Source organism: Salmo trutta, chromosome 37 (genome assembly GCF_901001165.1).
Source record: "Salmo trutta chromosome 37, fSalTru1.1, whole genome shotgun sequence".
Taxonomy (NCBI): Eukaryota; Metazoa; Chordata; class Actinopteri; order Salmoniformes; family Salmonidae; genus Salmo; species Salmo trutta.
Window position 1 is genome coordinate 11439281 of NC_042993.1, and position 23594 is coordinate 11462874.

The window sequence follows — 23594 nt, forward strand, 5'->3', positions numbered from 1 at the left end:
CAGTCTCTGTTGTGGTCTGTGTTGTGGTCTGTGTTGTGGTCTGTGATGTGGTCTGTGTTGTGGCCTGTGTTGTGGTCTGTGTTGCGGTCTGTGATGTGGTCTCTGTTGTGGTCTGTGATGTGGTCTGTGATGTGGTCTGTGTCGTGGTCTGTTGTGGTCTGTGTTGTGGTCTGTGTTGTGGTCTGTGTTGTGGTCTGTGATGTGGTCTGTGTTGTGGTCTGTGATGTGGTCTGTGTTGTGGTCTGTGATGTGGTGTGGTCTCTGATGTGGTCTGTGATGTGGTCTGTGTTGTGGTCTGTTGTGGTCTGTGTTGTGGTCTGTGATGTGGTCTGCGTTGTGGTCTGTGATGTGGTCTGTGTTGTGGTCTGTGTTGTGGTCTGTGTTGTGGTCTGTGTTGTGTTCTGTGATGTGGTCTGTGTTGTGGTCTGTGTTGTGGTCTGTGTTGTGGTCTGTGATGTGGTCTGTGTTGTGGTCTGTGTTGTGGTCTGTGTGCAGTAGTATTACAGTCGATTCAGAAGGCCACCCATCATGGCGTGTTGGGGGAGGGGTGTGGCTTTTGGGGATGGAGGCTACAGTAGGTACTCCTTCTTGCCCTGACTGGCATCATTCCCGTTGAGGAAAGCCTCCTGGACCTCCCCGTGCTCGTCCAACCCACTGGCCTCATGGGTAAGATATGAACCTGGGAGAGGGAGAATGAACAGAGAGAGAAAAAAGGATAGAGGGAGAGAGAGGCAGAGAGAGATGCAAAGACAGAGGGGAGAGGAGGAAGAGAGAGTCAGAGAGAGAGAGGAGGCAGAGAGAGAGAGAGAGAGAGAGCGAGGAGGCATAAAGAGAGAGAAGGTTGTGCAGCAGAGAGAGGGAGACAGGTGAAGGGGTGTGGAGGTTAGTTGTGACAGAGTAATATAATCCTTGTGACATTCTGTGAACCCATCAAAGCAATCTTTACCATATTGTTGAAGTCCTCCTACCTGTGATTAATTATTAGTTCAGTTAGAATTAGGTCAGTACCAATTAAGTATAGGCTCCTGGGTACGATATGAGCCTGACAGAGGGAGAGGGGGAAAGGAGAGAGAGGGCCAAGCATGGTGCAAATAGAGAAAAAGAGGGGCGGAGGCATAGAGAGAGAAAGAGAAGGGTAGAGAGAGGCACAGAGAGAGGGAGAGAGAGAGAAGGACGGTGGGGAAGTTAGCTACGGCAGAGTAATATAATAAGAGAAAGTCAAACTATGAAACTAAATTCTATAATTTCTCTCTGATTTACATCATCAGTTCAGAATTTAAAGGGCCAGACACAGACACAGATTAAGCCTAGTCATGCTTTTTAGTCCAGGAGTAGGTTTAATTTGTATCCGGGAAACCTGCCCAACAAGCCCAATCATGTTCAAGCTGAGTATCACTGCAGGAGCCAATGGCAGTCTCTTTGTTGATAGTCTGTCTGGTCAAGGATTTGATTGGCACACTGGCAGCCACAGCAGGACAGAGACAGGGCCCTAATTGTGCTGTCTCTGCTCACTGATTGGTCGTAATGGCTCTGTCTATTTGCTGATTGGCATTCCGGCTGTATGGCCCCTCCCCTGGTCTCAAAGGTTCTATTCCCAGATAACTTTATTGCACTGAAGGAGGAATCAGGGGGCTGCCAGAGGCTGTTAAAATTATGGGGGAGCGTGGGTAACTGCGTTTTTTTAAATTGATGTGCCCTGATACAGTAAACCATAAGGGTCATTAAACAACATGGCCGCGCATACATTTCCCATCAACCCCCCTGGCCAAGATACAAGGTCGTTTGTCATGTTCTGAGGAGAGAGAGGAAAGAGTGTGCCCTTTTCCTCCCCATCTCATTCCATCCATTTGGGTCCATCTTTTATTTACTATTTTTCATTCACTGAGACAGATACCGTAAAGCGAGGCGAGGCGTGACCATTGACAATTCATGGTAGTCTCACCTTTAATGGAATTCATGTAACTTTTCAATAGTGTGAATGTCATCTGTGTGTGTGTGTTTGTGTGTGTGCGTGTGCATACGTGTGTGTGTTACCTTTCTGTCGGACAGAGCACCAGATGGTGATGATGAGAACACAGATGATGGTGAAGACCAGCAGAGCCAGGACGCCCCCTATCACAGCGTACGGTACTGCACTGTGGGTCTCAATCACTGCACCGGGGTCTAAGAGAGAGAGAGAGAGAGAGAGAGAGGTAGAGAGAGAGAGAGAGAGAGAGAGAGAGAGAAAGAAAGAAAGAAAGAAATTGGGCAGAGATATATGTGGAGGACAGAGAGGAGTATTAAATCAAAGTCTGTACATCCCTGAACGGTGAGATAATCTACTGTATCTTTCACCATATCTGTATTATTACCCACAAAACACTGGAGATTGGAAGAGCTCAGAACAACAGAGCACAGAGCTCCGGTATACAGAGAGCACTTTGAGTCAGAGGCAAGTCTGGGTTTACACCACAGACCCTCCCAGAATAAAGAAGATTCATACAGGCTGGTGTGACCACCTGTGTGTGTATGTGTGAATACATAGTGCCAACCCTGGCCAGGAGACAAGGACACATAGGAATGGGCATGGTCCAAGAACTCTACCAGACTGGAATTAAAACAGGAATCATTAACACAATGCTAACTAAAGAACACAGAGAGGTAGAGGATGGATGAAGAAAAAAGAGGAGGGGAGAGAGCAAAGACGACTTACAAATGAGCAAATGAGAAAGTGTGTGTGTCCGTCTATCTATCAGTGGCAGCACGGGCAAGACAGAAAAAGAAAAGAGTGTAGGAGCGTCTGTTGAAGAGTCTGCCGGAGCAATATTTCATGACGGATGAAAAATTAAGCGCTGCCTTCCCATGGTGCATTTCTCTCCCTCGCTGTGCCCAAAGCTCGGTGGGTAATGAGCGACAGTATAAAGGAGCCTGCCGTTCTCCCCACGCGCCCAATAACGCTCCCGCATCGCTCTCTCTGACATTCAAACACGAGGCACAGCAGGTGCACACCTCCAGACTGTCAGAAAGAGCAGAATAATGCCCTGCTCCCTCTGTTTCATCTCTCCCCCTGAGAGAGCGAGAGAGAGAGAGAGAGAGAGAGAGAGAGAGAGAGAGAGAGAGAGAGAGAGGTAGAAAGGTAGTGAGGGGGAGGAGAGTGGGAGAGAGAGAGAGAGGTAGAGAGAAGCTATAAGACAGAGAAGACGGGATATGATGAGAGTGAGGATGAAGGGGAGAGAGAGGACACATACACATGGACAGAAGAGATCCAGGTGGTGTCCCTCTGTTCTGTGTGATGACAGCCACTTACTCACAGTGGGAGACAGAGAAGCAGCTTGGCATAACTGCCCTGCCATTGTGTGTGTGTGTGTGTAATAATAATAATACCTGTCATCATATCCCATATATATATATGGATGAGATGAGATGAGAGGGAGTTAGAGAGGTGGTGAGGGAGGAGGGAGGGAGAGACAGATGTAGAGAGAAACTGCCCCATTGCCCCCAGCCTTATTCTAAAATGAATTTCATTGTACCCCCCCACCCCAGCCTACACACAATATACATACCATAATGACAAAGCAAAACCAGGTTTTTAGATTTTTTTGTTGAAAAAAAACAAACTGAAATATCACATTTACATAAGTATTCAGACCCTTTACTCAGTACTTTGTTGAAGCACCTTTGCCAGCGATTACAGCCTCCAGTCTTCTTGGGTATGACACTACAAATCAAATAATAAAAAAAAAATGTTGATTTGATTTGTAGCGTCATACCCAAGAAGACCTCCCACAAGCTTGGCACATCTGTATTTGCAGATCCTCTCAAGCTCTGTCACGTTGGATGGGGAGCGTCCAGTCCGGGCTCTGGCTGGGCCACTCAAGGACATTCAGAGACTTGTCCCGAAGCCACTCCTACATTGTCTTGGCTGTGTGCTTAGGGCCTTTGTCCTGCTGGAAGATGAACCTTCGCCCCAGTCTGAGGCCCTGAGACCTCTGGAGCAGGTTTTTAATCAAGGATCTCTCTGTACTTTCCCTCGATCCTGCTAGTCTACCAGTCCCTGCCGCTGAAAAATATCCTCACAGCATGAACCTGCCACCACCATGCTTCACCGTAGGGATGGTGACAGGTTTCCTCCAGACGTGACACGTGGCATTCAGACAAAAGAGTTCAGTCTTGGTTTCATCAGACCAGAGAATCTTGTTTCTCATGGTCTGAGAGTCCTTTAAGTGCCTTTTTGCAAACTCTAAGCGGGCTGTCATGTTCCTTTTACTGAAGATTGGCTTCTGTTTGGTCACTCTAGCATAAAGACCTGATAGGTGGAGTGCTGCAGAGATAGTGTATGTAAACTTCTGTGGGGAACTAAGTTGACTGTGCCTTTAAACAGCTTTGAAAATTCCAGAAAATGATGTCATGGCTTTAGAAGCTTCTGATAGACTAATTGACATCATTTGAGTCAATTGGAGGTGTACCTGAAATCTGTCAAGACCTCAGAAACAAATAAAGGAAAACCCTGGAATGAGTAGGCGTGTCCAGTCTTTTGACTGGTACTGTATATATCCTTTTTTTTAGGAATTCAGTCGGGGTCTCAACTTACTAGTGCTGAGCAATGAGTGCTTTTTGAGGTCGGTTCGGTTTCGGTTCGATTGTTAAAAAATAACTGTTTTCGATTTCGGTTTTGATTATTTGGGTAGAAAGCTAAAACACAGAACACAGAATAGAACACAGAATAAAACACATAATAAAAACATTAATAGAAGTCCCATGATGGTAGTGACTACCCATTACTGATTATCACTTATTAACCATTATTTATTCACATTACTTTACTTGAATACAATATTTCAGTTGTTATATATATATTATTTGATGTGCTTTCTGACAAAATCACAATTTTGTAGTTCTTCAAAGTAAATAAGGCATTCCTTTATGACTGCTGAATACCAACTATTAATCACTTTGATCATGTATTTTCAGGTAGAGATACCTTGCGAAGCAACAGCTGCTCTCTATATCCCCTCACGATCGCACATTCTTCTGTCTCTTCTGTAGCAGGCGTAAAAGAAACACAGACCGGACAAGTAGATGTGCAATGGATTATGGTCATTGTAGTTAATGACCAATTCCCCCCTGTATTTTCCGTATCCCTCAATCCCTGCTTGCTGTCCCAGCTACACCTCTGTAGAAGTAGGCAACAAAGATCGGGTCCCTCTCTTCTAGAATGTGCAGGAAACTGTTCCTCTCCTCCTCACTCCATGACTCAAACCATTGGGTCCAGAGGCGCAGTTGGCACTCAAAGATATTTGGTGGGCTGTCCTTAACCTGTAGCGTATTGAGCGACCTGAAGAGGGTACACACATTCACTGGCACAGTGTCCCCAAAAGGTCCTGCAGAAACGGTTCCCTCTGGGCAGTGCCCCAGCTCAGGAACCACCTCAATACAGAACGCTGCTCCTGAAGAGTTACGTAGGAGAGGGGCTCTCTGTCTGCTGCTGAGTTCAGAGAGGTACAAGAGAGGTTCTCCAAGAAGGGAGGCACTAAAAACTGTTGTACTGACGAAAAGTCTGCCAGGCTGGGTGAAGACGAGCTGGACTGTGTGCAGAGCCAACCAGGCATGGCATAGCAAAATGTGTAGAATTGCAGGAAATTTGATTTACATCAGCAAAAATGTATCTCTGCCCCATGGCAAAATGAGCGCAATTGTATGACATTTGTAATAACATTTTCAAAATTCTCTCCACTCCATGGCAAAATGTGTTAGGAAATCAACTTTTAAACGTACAACCAAATCTCGCTTAGTGCCCCCAAAAGGCTAGAGCTGGCCCTGTGTGTGTATGTGTATGTGAGTGTGTATGTATGCGTGCGTATGTCATTCCACCCACAGATCCTTGTGTCCCTCACATAAGTCCTATGGCCGACCCATCCCTGGGTCTATAACAATAACACTGTACATGTGTGCTCCCACCCCATGGGACTTACACACTGACACAGCCCCAACACTGAGTGGCCAGAGCACAGCATCAGCCAGCCATTGATGAGAGTGGGGGAATGTGTGTGTATGTGTGTGAGATCGTGTGTGGGAAGGCCAGTCAAGGGCCTTCCTTTCCTTTCCTTCCAGTTCTCTGCTGCCAATGACTGGAATGAATTGCAAAAATCACTGAAGTTGGAGACTTATATCTCCCTCTCTAACTTTAAGCATCAGCTGTCAGAGCAGTTTACCAATCACTGCAGCTCTACACAGCCCATCTGTAAATAGCCCACCCAACCATCTACCTACCTCATCCCCATATTTGTTTTTGTTTTTCTGCTCTTTTGCACACCAGTATTTCTACTTGCACATCCTCATCTACACATCTATCACTCCAGTGTAAATTGCTAAATTGTAATTACTTCGCCACTATTGGCCTATTTACTGCCTTACCTCCTTATATTTGCACACACTGTATATAGATTTTTCTATTGTGTTATTGACTGTACGCTTATTCCATGTGTAACTCTGTGTTGTTGTTTTTGTCGCACTGCTTTGCTTTATCTTGGCCAGGTCACAGTTGTAAAGGAGAACTTGTTCTCAACTAGCCTACCTGGTTAAATAAAGGTGAAATAAAAATAAATAAAAAAAGGAAGGTTAAAGCAGACAAAGGGTGTCAGTGACCAGAAAAGGACAGAGAAGAGAGGAGGAGAAGAGCTGTTAAGAGGCGGTGATTGTGACCATGAAGGAAGGGAAGGATGGAGAGATGGAGAGGAGGAGTGTGTTAAGGGTGAGGGAGGGCTGTACGTTACCTCGGGGGTCCGGTGCGTAGCTGGGGGTTATGAGGAGGGTGATTGGGTGGGAGGTGGCGTGATGGGAGGTGGCGTGATGGGAGGAGGGAAGGACCATGGTAGTGACAGACACATTCTCTACAACAGACAAGGAAAGGATAACACACTATACTCTACAAGACAATCATAGTTTTCTATGAAAGACAGGTTCTAGATCAGTGGTCACCAATCGGTCGATCGCCATCGACTGTTCGATCTCCAAGGCATTCCTAGTCGATCAGCAATGTTTTTTGTAAAAAAACAACAACGATAAAGCCTTTGTTTTGCACTGTTGTCAGTAGGTGCACTTGATTCAGCAGCCCTAGCGCCAGGAAGGCATTTTCATGTCATGTGTCTGAAGGTATAACTCCGCCTACCCGGCGGGCCCAGAGAGCTTATCAAGTACACCGACAGGCCTACCACTGGCCGATCAGATATCTCAGATCACTGTGTCTGCAATTTCCTCGAGCCATAGACTGTAAAAATAAACCTCAAATGCACATCAAAGTTGATACAGTAAGATTTCAAAACTTTCAAAACCATGACTAGAGAGAGACTCAACGAATACAGCAAAGAGCTGCTGTTTTTATGAGTAAGTTCATGTTTAAGTTGTTATTCAGCACTGTCAACACTGTTCAACACTTTTCTATGCCATAAAATGTGCATTTTCCCACTCACGCTAGAACTGGCACTGCACCTGCAATGGGGTGGCAGCGTAGCCTAGTGATTAGAGCATTGGACTAGTAACCGAAAGGTTGCAAGATCAAATCCCTGAGCTGACAAGATACAAATCTGTTATTCTGCCCCTGAACAAGGCAGTTAACCCACTGTTCCTAGGCCGTCATTGAAAATAAGAATTTGTTCTTAACTGACTTGCCCAGTTAAATAAAGGTAAAATAATTAATCAGTATAGAAGTGTTCCGATAAGCTTCTGTTTGTTATTATTAGTGGCTTGTGTCTTTTTTAATATCGAGGAATATTTCACTTTCTCTAGTCATTGAAGTAACAACGTGAATTGGTGCATGAGGTAGAAATAATGCAGTACGACTTGAGTTATCCATCAGCTGGAAGACTGTCCCCTTTTCTCAGCGGAGGGAGGGTGTCGGTGAGTCGTGTGAGAGGCAGTCTCACCGCTGCTCCCTCTAGAGATCCTGGTTCGATTCCAGGCTCTGTCGCAGCCGGCCGCGACAGGGAGACCCATGGGGCGGTGCACAATTGGCCCAGCGTCGTCCGGGTTAGGGGAGGGTTTGGCCGGCAGGGATGTTCTTGTCCCATCGTGCACTAGCGACTTCTGTGGCGGGCCGGGTGCAATGTACGCTGACACGCTCGCCAGGTGTACGGTGTTTCCTCCAACACATTGGTGCGGCTGGCTTCCGGGTTAAATGGGCATTGTGTCAAGAAGCAGTGCGGCTTGGTTGGGTTGTGTTTCGGAGGACGCACGGCTCTCGACCTTCACCTCTCCCGAGTCCGTACGGGAGTTGCAGCGATGAGACAAGACTGTAACTTACCAATTGGATACCACGAAATTGGGGAGAAAAAAGGGGTAAAAAAATAGGTAATAATAATCTGAGCGGTAGATGTTGAGTCAGAAATGGTTGGTGACCACTGTTCTAGATGGTATGGTTACTACAGACATATGATCTACTATGACATACATTTCTATATAGTAGTAGCTAGGGAGACAGACATTGGCAAATTACATCGACACATTCACTATAAGACAATGGTTGGGATGGAGACATATTTTCTACCATAGACACATTGTCTATGACTCAGTAGCTAGGGAGACAGAAGACATTGTGTTTGATGGAAGCATTCTCTGTGGAACAATGTTATGGGACAGACACATTCAATATGAGACAATGGATTGGATACTGACACAATGGTAAGGTAAAATGCCTGTTGAGACAGTGAGGGTACAGTTAAGTGGTTTTAAGTGACTGAGACAGCTGGATTGAGTGAGTGGCTGTGTGTACAGTGCGTGTGTGTGAGTGTGTGTGAAACACTTTATCAAACTGTCCATTTGAAACAGCAGGGTGCAGTAGAGAAATGTTTCATCGAACCACTGTGTGCCTCTCTCTCACAAGCCATGCGCCGCACACACACACACACACACACACACACACACACACACACACACACACACACACACACACACACACACACGCGCACTCACACACACCTCGTTCTAGAGTAATTTATTTGTAACTACTCTTCCGTCTGCTCTCCCTCTTTTCCCACTGGCCCTGAGATCTCCATCTCTTCTTCCTCTGCCACTCCTCTTACGTCATCATAACCCTCATCCCTCTCTCCTCCTCCTCTCCTCTTCCTTTCAGCCTGCCATCATTCACTCGTCCACATCCTCCCTCTATGCCATCAGTGTCCAACCTCAGCTTTCCTGTCACCTATGCAACACACAAGTGTGTGTTTGCGTCATCCATGTGGGTATGCATACATGTGAGTCAGAGGCAGAACTTAAAACGGTTCTTCGGCTGTGAGAGTTCACTAAGGAATGGGTCAGTGTGTGTGTGTGTGTGTGTGTGTGTGTGTGTGTGTGTGTGTGTGTGTGTGTGTGTGTCTCACCTGAGGCAGAGGGATTAATGGGCAGGGTCAGTCGGCTAATTAGTTGTACACTGATTCATATCTCTTCACCATCAAAACTACATTCTGGGAAGACTTAGAAATAATGACTTCTCTCCATTTCTCTCTTTCGTTCTCTCTCCCTCCTCTCTCCTCCAACATCCGTTCCTCTCTCTACTGAAATCTCCCTCCTTTCCCTCAGAGGCGATCCACCTCAACCTTAATCACTCTCCTCTCTCCCACGCACTCTTCCATTCCGCTTCCACATTCCCTTGTTCCTTTTCTTATTCCATTCCTCTATGAGCACCCTCTCTCTCTCTAAAGCTGAATTACTATGCTGCTGTACAGCCAGTCAGCACACCGCCAGGCATTCTTCTATCATATTGTTATTCTGTACGCTCGCCACTCAGACACCTGTATTCACGGCTGTTTTCCCATTTGCATGTTGAAGTTGTTGTTAACGTCATTTCTCTCAAATATCATTCCTTTTACTAGAGAGATAAAACACTCACGTATGATTGAATATTCCCTGTTTCTGCGTGTTTTTCTGTTCCGGTGCTGTAGTAAGCCATGTGTCACTCACAACACAAGGCTAAATGTCATCTAGCCGCTGGTCGGAAGGCCTCGTCCCTTACTGCTGCTCCACATTGATATGGTCACAGCCTACACTACATTGACTTTCTCACTGTCAATAGAAGACTGTGAAGAGCCACAAGGGGAAATACACCACCTAGGATTCAGGTTTTTTCACCTAATCTTTCCTCTGTTTCTTCCCCCCCCTCACCCTCTCTAACCCCCTCCCTACCTCCCTCTCTCTCGCCCTCCCTCTCTTTTTCTTTAGTCATTCAATAAATAGAGGTATATTTTAATTAGTGACTTAGCTCATTACCCTAACCACTGCACTCATCTTCTCACAGATCACAACTATATATCTCCCTCCCTCCCTCCATCCATCCATCCCTCCATCCATCCCTCTACCCTTTTCTTTTCTCCTGTCTATTCTTTCTCTCTCTCTCTCTCTCTCTCCCTCCCTCCCCCTCCTCTCTCTCTCTCTCTCTCTCTCTCTCTCTCCCTCCCTCCCTCCCTCCCTCCCTCCCTCCCTCCCTCCATCCCTCCCTCCCTCCCTCCCTCCCTCCCTCCCTCCATCCATCCCTCTACCCTTTTCTTTTCTCCTGTCTATTCTTTCTCTCTCTCCCTCCCTCCCTCCCTCCCTCCCTCCCTCCCTCCCTCCCTCCATCCATCCCTCTACCCTTTTCTTTTCTCCTGTCTATTCTCTCTCTCTCTCTCCCTCCCTCCGTCCCTCTCTCTCTCTCTCTCCCTCCCTCCATCCATCTCCAACACTCTAAAAATTCAGTTCTAATGTGCTTTATTGTCTTGCAGCAATCCATTTCATCACAGCAGCTCAGTTAAATGACATACTGTAAGCAGACCCTCAGGGCTTTTCAGAGACAATCAGTAACCTTCTCCTCTGAGCTCCACCACACCACCACCACGCCATCCCACCACAACGCCATCCCACCACACCACCACCACGCCATCCCACCACAACGCCATCCCACCACACCACCACCACGCCATCCAACCACCACGCCATCCCACCACACCACCACCACGCCATCCCACCACAACGCCATCCCACCACACCACGCCATCCCACCACACCACACCAACGCCATCCCACCACAACGCCATCCCACCACACCACCACCACGCCATCCCACCACAACGCCATCCCACCACACCACCACCACGCCATCCAACCACCACGCCATCCCACCACACCACCACCACGCCATCCCACCACCACAACACCATCCCACCACACCACGCCATCCCACCACACCACACCAACGCCATCCCACCACACCACCACCATGCCATCCCACCACACCACCACAACGCCATCCCACCACACCACACCAACGCCATCCCACCACAACACCACCATGCCATCCCACCACACCACCACAACGCAATCCCACCACACCACCACCACGCCATCCCACCACACCACCACAACCCAATCCCACCACACCACCACAACGCAATCCCACCACACGACCACAACGCAATCCTACCACACCACCACCACACCATCCCACCACAACACCATCCCACCACACCACCACCACGCCATCCCACCACAACACCATCCCACCACACCACCACCACGCCATCCCATCCCATCACAACCACGCCATCCCACCACACCATGCCATCCCACCCCACCATGCCATCCCACCACCACGCCATCCTACCACAACGCCATCCCACCACAATGCCATCCCACCACACCACCACCACGCCATCCCACCACAACGCCAGTCCACCACACCACCACTACGCCATCCCACCACAATGCCATCCGACCACACCACCACCATGCCATCCCACCACAACGCCATCCCACCACACCACCACCATGCCATCCCACAACAACGCCATCCCACCACAACACCATCATACCACACCACCACCACGCCATCCCACCACACCATGCCATCCCACCACAACGCCATCCCACCACAACACCATCATACCACACCACCACCACGCCATCCCACCACACATCCACCACGCCATCCAACCACCACGCCATCCCACTACACCACCACCACGCCATCCCACCACCACAACACCATCCCACCACACCACACCAACGCCATCCCACCACAACACCATCCCACCACACCACCACCATGCCATCCCACCACACCACCACAACGCCATCCCACCACACCACACCAACACCATCCCACCACAACACCACCATGCCATCCCACCACACCACCACAACGCAATCCCACCACACCACCACCACGCCATCCCACCACACCACCACAACGCAATCCCACCACACCACCACAACGCAATCCCACCACACGACCACAACGCAATCCTACCACACCACCACCACGCCATCCCACCACAACACCATCCCACCACACCACCACCACGCCATCCCACCACAACACCATCCCACCACACCACCACCACGCCATCCCACCACACCACCACCACGCCATCCCATCCCATCACCACCACGCCATCCCACCACACCATGCCATCCCACCCCACCATGCCATCCCACCACCACGCCATCCTACCACAAGGCCATCCCACCACAATGCCATCCCACCACAACGCCAGTCCACCACACCACCACTACGCCATCCCACCATGCCATCCCACCACAACGCCATCCGACCACACCACCACCATGCCATCCCACCACAACGCCATCCCACCACACCACCACCATGCCATCCCACCACAACGCCATCCCACCACACCACCACCACCACGCCATCCCACCACAACACCATCATACCACACCCTCACCACGCCATCCCACCACACCATGCCATCCCACCACAACGCCATCCCACCACAACACCATCATACCACACCACCACCACGCCATCCCACCACACATCCACCACGCCATCCCACCACAACGCCATCCCACCACACCACCACCACCACGCCATCCCACCACAACACCATCATACCACACCACCACCACGCCATCCCACCACAACACCATCCCACCACACCACCACCACGCCATCCCACCACAACACCATCCCACCACACCACCACCACGCCATCCCATCCCACCACACCACGCCATCCCACCCCACCATGCCATCCCACCACCACGCCATCCTACCACAACGCCATCCCACCACAATGCCATCCTACCACAACGCCAGTCCACCACACCACCACTACGCCATCCCACCATGCCATCCCACCACAACGCCATCCGACCACACCACCACCATGCCATCCCACCACAACGCCATCCCACCACACCACCACCATGCCATCCCACCACAACGCCAGCCCACCACACCACCACCACCACACCATCCCAACCCAACCCCATCATACCACACCACCACCACGCCATCCCACCACACCATGCCATCCCACCACAACGCCATCCCACCACAACACCATCATACCACACCACCACCACGCCATCCCACCACACATCCACCACGCCATCCCACCACAACGCCATCCCACTACACCACCACCACCACGCCATCCCATCACAACACCATCATACCACACCACCCCCACGCCATCCCACCACACCATGCCATCATACCACAACGCCATCCCACCACAATGCCATCCCACCACAACGCCAGTCCACCACACCACCACTACGCCATCCCACCATGCCATCCCACCACAACGCCATCCGACCACACCACCACCATGCCATCCCACCACAACGCCATCCCACCACACCACCACCATGCCATCCCACCACAACGCCATCCCACCACACCACCACCACCACGCCATCCCACCACAACACCATCATACCACACCACCACCACGCCATCCCACCACACCATGCCATCCCACCACAACGCCATCCCACCACAACACCATCATACCACACCACCACCACGCCATCCCACCACACATCCACCACGCCATCCCACCACAACGCCATCCCACCACACCACCACCACCACGCCATCCCACCACAACACCATCCCACCACACCACCACCACGCCATCCCACCACACCACCACCACGCCATCCCATCCCATCACCACCACGCCATCCCACCACACCATGCCATCCCACCCCACCATGCCATCCCACCACTACGACATCCTACCACAACGCCATCCCACCACAATGCCATCCCACCACAACGCCAGTCCACCACACCACCACTACGCCATCCCACCATGCCATCCCACCACAACGCCATCCGACCACACCACCACCATGCCATCCCACCACAACGCCATCCCACCACACCACCACCATGCCATCCCACCACAACGCCAGCCCACCACACCACCACCACCACGCCATCCCACCACAACACCATCATACCACACCACCACCACGCCATCCCACCACCACCACGCCATCCCACCACACCATGCCATCCCACCACAACGCCATCCCACCACAACACCATCATACCACACCACCACCACGCCATCCCACCACACATCCACCACGCCATCCCACCACAACGCCATCCCACCACACCACCACCACACCATCCCATCCCACCACCACACCACACTGCCACCATGCCATCCCACCACACCCCCACCATTGCACCACACCACGCCATCCCACCACACCATCCCACCACACCGCCATCCCACCACACCACCACCACGCCATCCCACCACCACCACACCATCCCACCACACCACCACCACCATGCCACCCCACCACACCACCACCACCATGCCATCCCACCACACCACCACCACCATGACATCCCACCACGCCACCGCCACGACATCCCACCACACCGCCACCACGCTATCCCACCACACCGCCACCACGCCATCCCACCACACCACCACCACGCCATCCCACCACACCATCCCACCACACCACCACCACCATGACATCCCACCACACCACCGCCACCACGCCATCCCACCACACCACCGCCACCACGCCATCCCACCACACCACCGCCACCACGCCATCCCACACCGCCACCATGCCATCCCATCCCACCGCCACCATGCCATCCCACGACACCACCACCACACCATCCCACAACCCCACCACCACGCCATCCCACCACACTACCATCATGCCATCCCACCACCACCATGCCATCCCACCACCACCACCATGCCATCCCACCACACCACCACCATCATGCCATTCTACCACACCCCCACCATCATCCCACCACCATGCCATCCCACCACACCACCACCACCATGCCATCCCACCACACCACCACCACCATCCTCCCACCACCACGCCATCCCACCACCATGCCATCCCACCACCATGCCATCCCACCACACCACACCTCCACCACGCCATCCCACCACCACCATGCCATCCCACCACCACGCCATCCCACCTCACCGCCACCACACCACACCGCCACCACAACCACGACATCCCACAGCACCGCCATCACGCCATCTCACCACAACCACACCCTCCCACCACACCACCACCATGCCATCCCACCACACCACCACCAAACCACACCTCCAACACGCCATCACACCACACCGCCACCACAACCACGCCATCCCATAGCACCGCCACCACGCCATCTCACCAACAACCACACCATCCCACCACGCTGCCACCACGCCATCCCACAGCACCACCACTACGCCATCTCACCACAACCACACCATCCCACCACGCTGCCACTACGCCATCCCACAGCACCGCCACCACGCCATCTCACCACAACCACACCATCCCACCACGCTGCCACCACGCCATCCCACAGCACCGCCACCAAACCATCCCACCACACCGCCGCCATCTCACCCCATCTTGCTCCTTAACAATGGTGGTGACTGCAACCAACCAACGCTCCATCCAGACTAACAACAATCTGATGAGTACAGGCTCCCTTGTGCATTCAGTTCACCCAAAACAAAACCTCATATCTATATTATATACGTACGTGGGAGCTTGACATGTGCACGTGTATAATGCGCATACACACACACATTCTCTTTCTCTCACACACACACACACACACACACACACACACACACACACACACACACACACACACACACACACACACACACACACACACACACACTTAAACCTGCTGAATTAAGATTTCACAGCATTGGGCCTGGCTCCGCAGAGACTCACCAACCTCTCGCTCTCTATCTGCTTTTCCAAGCATCACCCAGCCTCGAAAAGCGAAAAGCTCCTGCAACAAATTGGCCTCCGTTTTGTCCTGATTTTGCGCTTCACGGCCACATCAGACACTAGATAACTCTGGGAGCTGGTTGACAGTGTGAGGGGTCGTTTTTCAAATCTGTCATAGAGAGCTGTTTTAGCTGACTCATCATCGCCACAAAGCCTTGCCCTGTCAGGCGCCCCACCCCAGTGCACCTTGGGATTTCCAGAGGCAAGCGTGGCTAATCCAACTTGGGCAAGCCCTAACTGAACACTAACCTGGCTTCAACCTCTCTCTCCCTGCTTCCTCTCCCCCTCTCTCTGTCCCTCTTGGACTGAACAAGACAGGAACCCTCCAGAGAGCTCTGAACTACAGTACACCCAGAAAAGATGGCAAACTACTGCCAAGGTGAGAAAAGTAGGAGGGAAGCAGAGAGAGAGAGAGAGAGAGAGAGAGGAGGAGGAGAGAGAACAAAGAGAGGATAAGATATATAGACATTTAGAGAGAAGGAGTAGGGGTAAGATATATAGAAGAGAAAAACAGGAGGAAAGAGGGTAGAGAAAGAAAGAAGGAATAGGATTGGTTGACAGAGAGAGGAAGAGAAACAAAAACAAGAAGAAAGAACGAAGAGCCAGAAAAAGAAGGACCATTCTAGGAGACAGACGATAGAGACCAAGGAAGAAGAACCATTCTAGGAGACAGACGATAGAGACCAAGGATGAAGAACCATTCTAGGAGACAGACGATAGAGACCAAGGAAGAAGAACCATTCTAGGAGACAGACGATAGAGACCAAGGATGAAGAACCATTCTAGGAGACAGACGATAGAGACCAAGGATGAAGAACCATTCTAGGAGACAGACGATAGAGACCAAGGAAGAAGAACCATTCTAGGAGACAGACGATAGAGACCAAGGAAGAAGAACCATTCTAGGAGACAGACGATAGAGACCAAGGAAGAAGAACCATTCTAGGAGACAGACGATAGAGACCAAGGAAGAAGGACCATTCTAGGAGACAGACGATAGAGACCAAGGAAGAAGAACCATTCTAGGAGACAGACGATAGAGACCAAGGAAGAAGAACCATTCTAGGAGACAGACGATAGAGACCAAGGAAGAAGAACCATTCTAGGAGACAGACGATAGAGACCAAGGATGAAGAACCATTCTAGGAGACAGACGATAGAGACCAAGGATGAAGAACCATTCTAGGAGACAGACGATAGAGACCAAGGAAGAAGAACCATTCTAGGAGACAGACGATAGAGACCAAGGATGAAGAACCATTCTAGGAGACAGACGATAGAGACCAAGGATGAAGAACCATTCTAGGAGACAGACGATAGAGACCAAGGATGAAGAACCATTCTAGGAGACAGACGATAGAGACCAAGGAAGAAGAACCATTCTAGGAGACAGACGATAGAGACCAAGGATGAAGAACCATTCTAGGAGACAGACGATAGAGACCAAGGATGAAGAACCATTCTAGGAGACAGACGATAGAGACCAAGGATGAAGAACCATTCTAGGAGACAGACGATAGAGACCAAGGAAGAAGAACCATTCTAGGAGACAGACGATAGAGACCAAGGAAGAGAACCATTCTAGGAGACAGACGATAGAGACCAAGGAAGAAGAACCATTCTAGGAGACAGACGATAGAGACCAAGGAAGAAGAACCATTCTAGGAGACAGACGATAGAGACCAAGGAAGAAGAACCATTCTAGGAGACAGACGATAGAGACCAAGGAAGAAGAACCATTCTAGGAGACAGACGATAGAGACCAAGGAAGAAGAACCATTCTAGGAGACAGACGATAGAGACCAAGGAAGAAGAACCATTCTAGGAGACAGACGATAGAGACCAAGGAAGAAGGACCATTCTAGGAGACAGACGATAGAGACCAAGGAAGAAGAACCATTCTAGGAGACAGACGATAGAGACCAAGGAAGAGAACCATTCTAGGAGACAGGACGATAGAGACCAGGATGAAGAACCATTCTAGGAGACAGACGATAGAGACCAAGGATGAAGAACCATTCTAGGAGACAGACGATAGAGACCAAGGAAGAAGAACCATTCTAGGAGACAGACGATAGAGACCAAGGATGAAGAACCATTCTAGGAGACAGACGATAGAGACCAAGGATGAAGAACCATTCTAGGAGACAGACGATAGAGACCAAGGATGAAGAACCATTCTAGGAGACAGACGATAGAGACCAAGGATGAAGAACCATTCTAGGAGACAGACGATAGAGACCAAGGAAGAAGAACCATTCTAGGAGACAGACGATAGAGACCAAGGATGAAGAACCATTCTAGGAGACAGACGATAGAGACCAAGGATGAAGAACCATTCTAGGAGACAGACGATAGAGACCAAGGATGAAGAACCATTCTAGGAGACAGACGATAGAGACCAAGGAAGAAGAACCATTCTAGGAGACAGACGATAGAGACCAAGGAAGAAGAACCATTCTAGGAGACAGACGATAGAGACCAAGGAAGAAGAACCATTCTAGGAGACAGACGATAGAGACCAAGGAAGAAGAACCATTCTAGGAGACAGACGATAGAGACCAAGGAAGAAGAACCATTCTAGGAGACAGACAATAGAGACCAAGGAAGAAGAACCATTCTAGGAGACAGACGATAGAGACCAAGGATGAAGAACCATTCTAGGAGACAGACGATAGAGACCAAGGAAGAAGAACCATTCTAGGAGACAGACGATAGAGACCAAGGAAGAAGAACCATTCTAGGAGACAGACGATAGAGACCAAGGAAGAAGAACCATTCTAGGAGACAGACGATAGAGACCAAGGAAGAGAAGGGCATTTTCTTGAAGCGTAGACGTACTTCAAAGCCAGGCATGCCTAACCTGTGTTGCACAGTAAGAGAAAGAGAGTGGCTTTAGCTCTAGTGGTGGCTGACGATGGCTGCTCTGGCTAGATGAAAGGTGGCATTCCCACCCACCTCCTCTCTCAACGGAGGATAGTTAGAGTGTTGTTTGATGTCTGCCGCTCCTGCCACCCGCCGCCACTGCTCAGGAGAGGGTATGGAGGGAGGGGATTAAGGGAGGAGGGGAAGGGGGGGTAGAGGGGAGAATGAGGGGGCGCAGCCTAAGGCAACCCAAAACGTTACGCAACAACCCCCCTCTGTCTCCTCCTCCTACACTCTCTCTGATCTTCAGCTGTCAGATGTGAAGGCTGCAGTGAAAGGAGTAACCACTAGGGGGCCACACCCATGGGGTACACTGACTATACTGACTACAGATGCTGAGTTAACAACTCAACCCCTAGCCCGACCCACTATGCCCCTCGCACTCTCACATCTGTGAAGCATAAACAACTGATGAAGTGGCTCACGCTTTTGATGTCTACATCTGTGTCTGTGATGGTGTCCCATTCAAAAAGCTACGCTAGGATTGGACGGTGAATGGATTCGGAGGATATGGAGGGGAAGCTGATCCTAGATCTGTGCCTTAGGGCAACTTCTCGCCGCAAGGCAGTGGTTGTTATGGCGATGGTGGCTCACCGTACACCAGCAGTGTGTAGTGGTCAGCGGCACGGCCGTAGTTGTTCTGCGCCTGACACAGGTAGGTCCCGTTGTGTGATTGGCTGAGACGGGACACCTGGAGGGTGGGGCCAGAGATCTCCGCCCTCTCAGGTAAGGTGTCATTAATCCTAGTCCACTGGACATCCCTAGGCCTGCAGAGAGAGAGGAGGGAGGGAGAGGAGGGAAAGCGAGGGAAAGAATAGAGTGAAAGAGAGAAAAAAGAGGGAGTGGAAAGAGTAAGAGAATTATATAGAGTGGGGGAGAAACGAGGGGAGCAAGAGGGGTTAGGGAGTAGAAAGAGAGAAAAGATTAGGACAAAATAAGACAGGTGGAGAGAGGTAATGGGAAATAAAAGGCGAGGAGGGAGTGAGAGAAATTTTAAATTAGACAAAGGGAAAGGAAGACAGTATGACAGAAAAGAATTGGGGAGATTTATGGACAGAGAGAGAGAAGGAGAGGAGAGAGAGCAAAGAAAGATTTTGTGTCAGAGGGAGAGAGGGAAAGTGGGACATGGGAGGAGAGAGCCAGGGAAGGAGATAGACAGAGATTTATGGGGGAGAGATGAGAGAGGGAGTAAGACAGGAGAATGGAGAGAAAGAGGAGAAATGAAAGACAAAGAAAAGTGAGACAGAAGGCGACTGAGACTAAAGATTATTGGATTACATGAAACAACGAACACACACACAGACACACCACACAATCTCACACAAAGCCCTGTGTGTGTGTGTGCATCCTCTGTGCTGTGCTGGCTGTCCCTCTCATCCCACCCTGGCCAGATTACAATCCCAGCTCATCTACACCCTAATCCCCCAGGAAGCATCTAATTAAACCCCCTGCTCATCCACACACACACGCACACGCACACACACTTTAATAAACACACCCCTCCAACAAAGACAGGCAGTGTAATGAATTGGTGATTAACGGTTAACAGGAAGTTTGTCCGGGGCCTGAGAGTGACGGGGGTACCGGGGGTGTAAAGGAGAGTGTGGTGAGGTCCCTCCAGCATGAGATGAGGCAGGGGTAGTCCAGTGGATCGACCACCACAGCCACATCTCTCATGTCACTGTCCCCAGCCGGCTGTTACTGATCCTCACTGGGCCACACATACTGGCTCCTCAGCCTGGCTTTATTGTGGGGCTTTACTATGGCTTTACTCACCACACACACAAACAAACACACACGAGCACATACACACACAAACCAGTTTTTATAGAGCTTAATGAAGAGGCTTCAGTTGCCTCAGAAACACACATGCACCACAAACACATCACAGTGTCTAACAAGGGGCTTGTTACAGCCTCCTCAGACACTTTATCCAGAGAATGTCTCAACTCCTCCGTATACTCCAAACAGCTGTAGTGTGAGCACAGCATACACACACAGCAAATGCACAAACCAATCAAACAATCTCATAAATGTGTGTACATACAACACACACACACACACACACACACACACTCACAGTGGGTTGCCAGTGATGGAGCAGGTGAGGCTGAGAGAGTCTCCCTCTCGGAGGATGCCAGGGGGAGGGATGATCCTCACTGTGGGGGCAACTGGGGAGAGAGGAGGAAGGAATGGTTACCGTGGTAACCAATCAAGAGTGACGGTTGGAGGTTCTGTTATCATAACAACCCTCAGGGTGAAACAGCTGCTGCTTTGTTAATGGCTGCGGTGAACAGACACATCTGAGGAAGTATTCGTACGTGTTGCTGTGATAGCCATGCAGGGCCATTTAAGCAGCAAAACTTTGGCAGTGACACTCATTATGCAGATCTAAAGGGCAGAAAAGGCTGATCAAACTCAGAAATGGTGAGTTGATAAGTCATTTATAACAGAAGGGTTGACCACTCCAGACCCCAAATACAAATGAGTCGTGACCATCAGAAATGACAGTGATACAGCTTCAGTGTGTTGCCATGGTAACCCTCGGTGGCTGACCAGTCACTCACAGTGGACGTCGAGGCGGTAGTGGCGGACCCTCTTCTGCCCCCCCAGGGCGGGGTGGGATGCCTCACAGCTGACCGCTGCCCCGTTGTCTTTCCTCTCCACAGGGAGACGGATGGTGCTGGACACACTCACTGTCTTCCCATTTTCCTGCTGGGACACCACACCTAGAGAAGAGAGGGAGGGAGGGAGCATATCAGACAGAGGACGAGGAGGGAAGGAAAAGGAGCTGGCGAAAGAAAAAAGAGAGAAGAGAGAAGAGAGAGGGACACATGGAGAGAGTGAGACGTGCACGATTGATGTTAAGGAGAAGAGGAGAGAGGGATCTGGACAGGCTCAGACATAAAAGGAAGATAAAGAGAGCGTGAGATGCGATTAAAAATATCTTAAAAGACTCCAAATGAGGCAGCGGAAGATGAGGAGGAAGAGGAGGGATGGTGGTGGCCAAAACTGAGGCCTCGCGGTCACGTAATATGAGTCTGTGAAAATATGACAATAACTAACACCATGCTGAGTTTTCAATTATTTCAGCTGAGTGAACTGAAGCAGGCCCAATTGAAGCATGAGATGAGGGCAGGGAGATACTGTCTTAATTACTGAGACATTCTATCCGTCAGGATCTGGAGCCTAACCTTTAATGTCACACAGTATTTCACTCAGGGCAGGGCCCGCTCCACAGCACTACAGAGCAGAACAGAAAACAGGGCTTTCTGCTGTAGGCCCCACGCATCAGCCCATGCCGCGTCCTACGTCACCTTGTCACATCAAGGTACAGACATGTTTGTGAACACGGCATGGAAGGAGGAGACAGAGAGAGAGAAGAGGAGGAGAGGAAGAGGGGTGAAGAGAAGAGGAGTGAGGGAAAGGACAGAGTGCTGAGTTAGAGATTAAGATAGAGAGACGGGATGGGGGTGAGAGACACAAAAGAAAGAGGGGAAAAAAGAGAGAGGTGGAGGGTATAACAGGACAGACAGAGGGTAAACAGCGGGACAGACAAACAGACAGAAAGAGATGGACAGAAGGACAGATAAAATGGTAAACAGAGTGATAGCTGGATGGAAGTCTTATCAGATGGGGAATAAAGAGGGAGGTAGATAGAAGGCTGGACAGAAAAGGAGAGAGTATGATGGAGTTTGAGAAAGATAGATGGATAGATTGACACAGGGACAGGCAGGCGGATAGATAGGGAATGCAGGAAGTGAACAGAGAGAGAGAGGCAGAGAGAGAGGTATGACTGAACAAAGACAGAGTCAGACAGATACTGATCGATAGAATGACAGAGCGACAAAGTGATAGATCTTCAAAGGAGGGACAGACCTGGTATCTCCCGGCGGTCCCTGATCCAGCGCAGCGTGGCGGGGGGCTTGCTGCGCGGCGACAGGCAGGTGAGCTCCACCTCGCCCCCCTCCACGGCCTCCTGCCTCACCTCCACCGTGGGGGTGTCGGGAGGGACGGACACGGACAGTGTGGCCACTTGGTGGTGGGTGTCGTCGGTGTAGAGCTGGCAGAAGTAGCCGCCCTCGTCCGACACGCTCACGTTGGTGAGGGTGATGCGCACCAGGCGGGGAGTGAAGAGAACCATCTGGAAACGGTCGTCCTTCAACGCTGGGGAGGGAAGTTAGGGAGACAGACAGTATCGGGGGGGGGGGGGGGGTCAAGACACAATAGGAAAACCCCAATTGGAGATAAACACATAAATATATGGAAAGAAAAGCAAGGCCAAAAGAAAAGAGGACCGGGGGAGTAACAAGGAGGAGAGTGAATAGAGGAATTGAAAGGGGGATAGATAGTGAAGGAGAAGAAGAATTAAACATAGTTAATCCAACAATCCACTGTGACCTCCTGACCAAGGCCATAGTATCATAGCAACCACAGAGGCAGTGAGAAGAGAGAGAACCTAGAGAACGGACATAGGAGAGCAAAACTAGGTTTCTATCGTGGTCAGAGAAAGGGAAAGATCTATTGTGAGAAAATCATGATAACAAATAATGCTAATAACCGTCAGTGTGACAGGGACTCGATGGCCATTGTCTCATAACCTTCCC

At 50.4% G+C, this 23594-nt stretch overlaps 1 protein-coding gene and 1 pseudogene across 3 annotated transcripts; both read right to left on the reverse strand.

Annotated features, from left to right (window-relative positions):
• Positions 1 to 430: 430 nt before the first annotated feature.
• Positions 431 to 23154, reverse strand: cadm4 (cell adhesion molecule 4; the record flags this gene model as incomplete). Of its 3 annotated transcripts, XM_029737329.1 has the most annotated exon segments (8): positions 431 to 679; positions 969 to 1042; positions 2035 to 2163; positions 6753 to 6869; positions 19582 to 19754; positions 21068 to 21158; positions 21555 to 21716; positions 22867 to 23154. In XM_029737329.1, coding segments are annotated over 7 exon segments (1001 nt in total), but the record flags the coding sequence as incomplete, so codon positions are not given.
• Positions 5040 to 6135, reverse strand: LOC115176933 (uncharacterized protein C14orf119-like; annotated as a pseudogene).
• Positions 23155 to 23594: the final 440 nt, after the last annotated feature.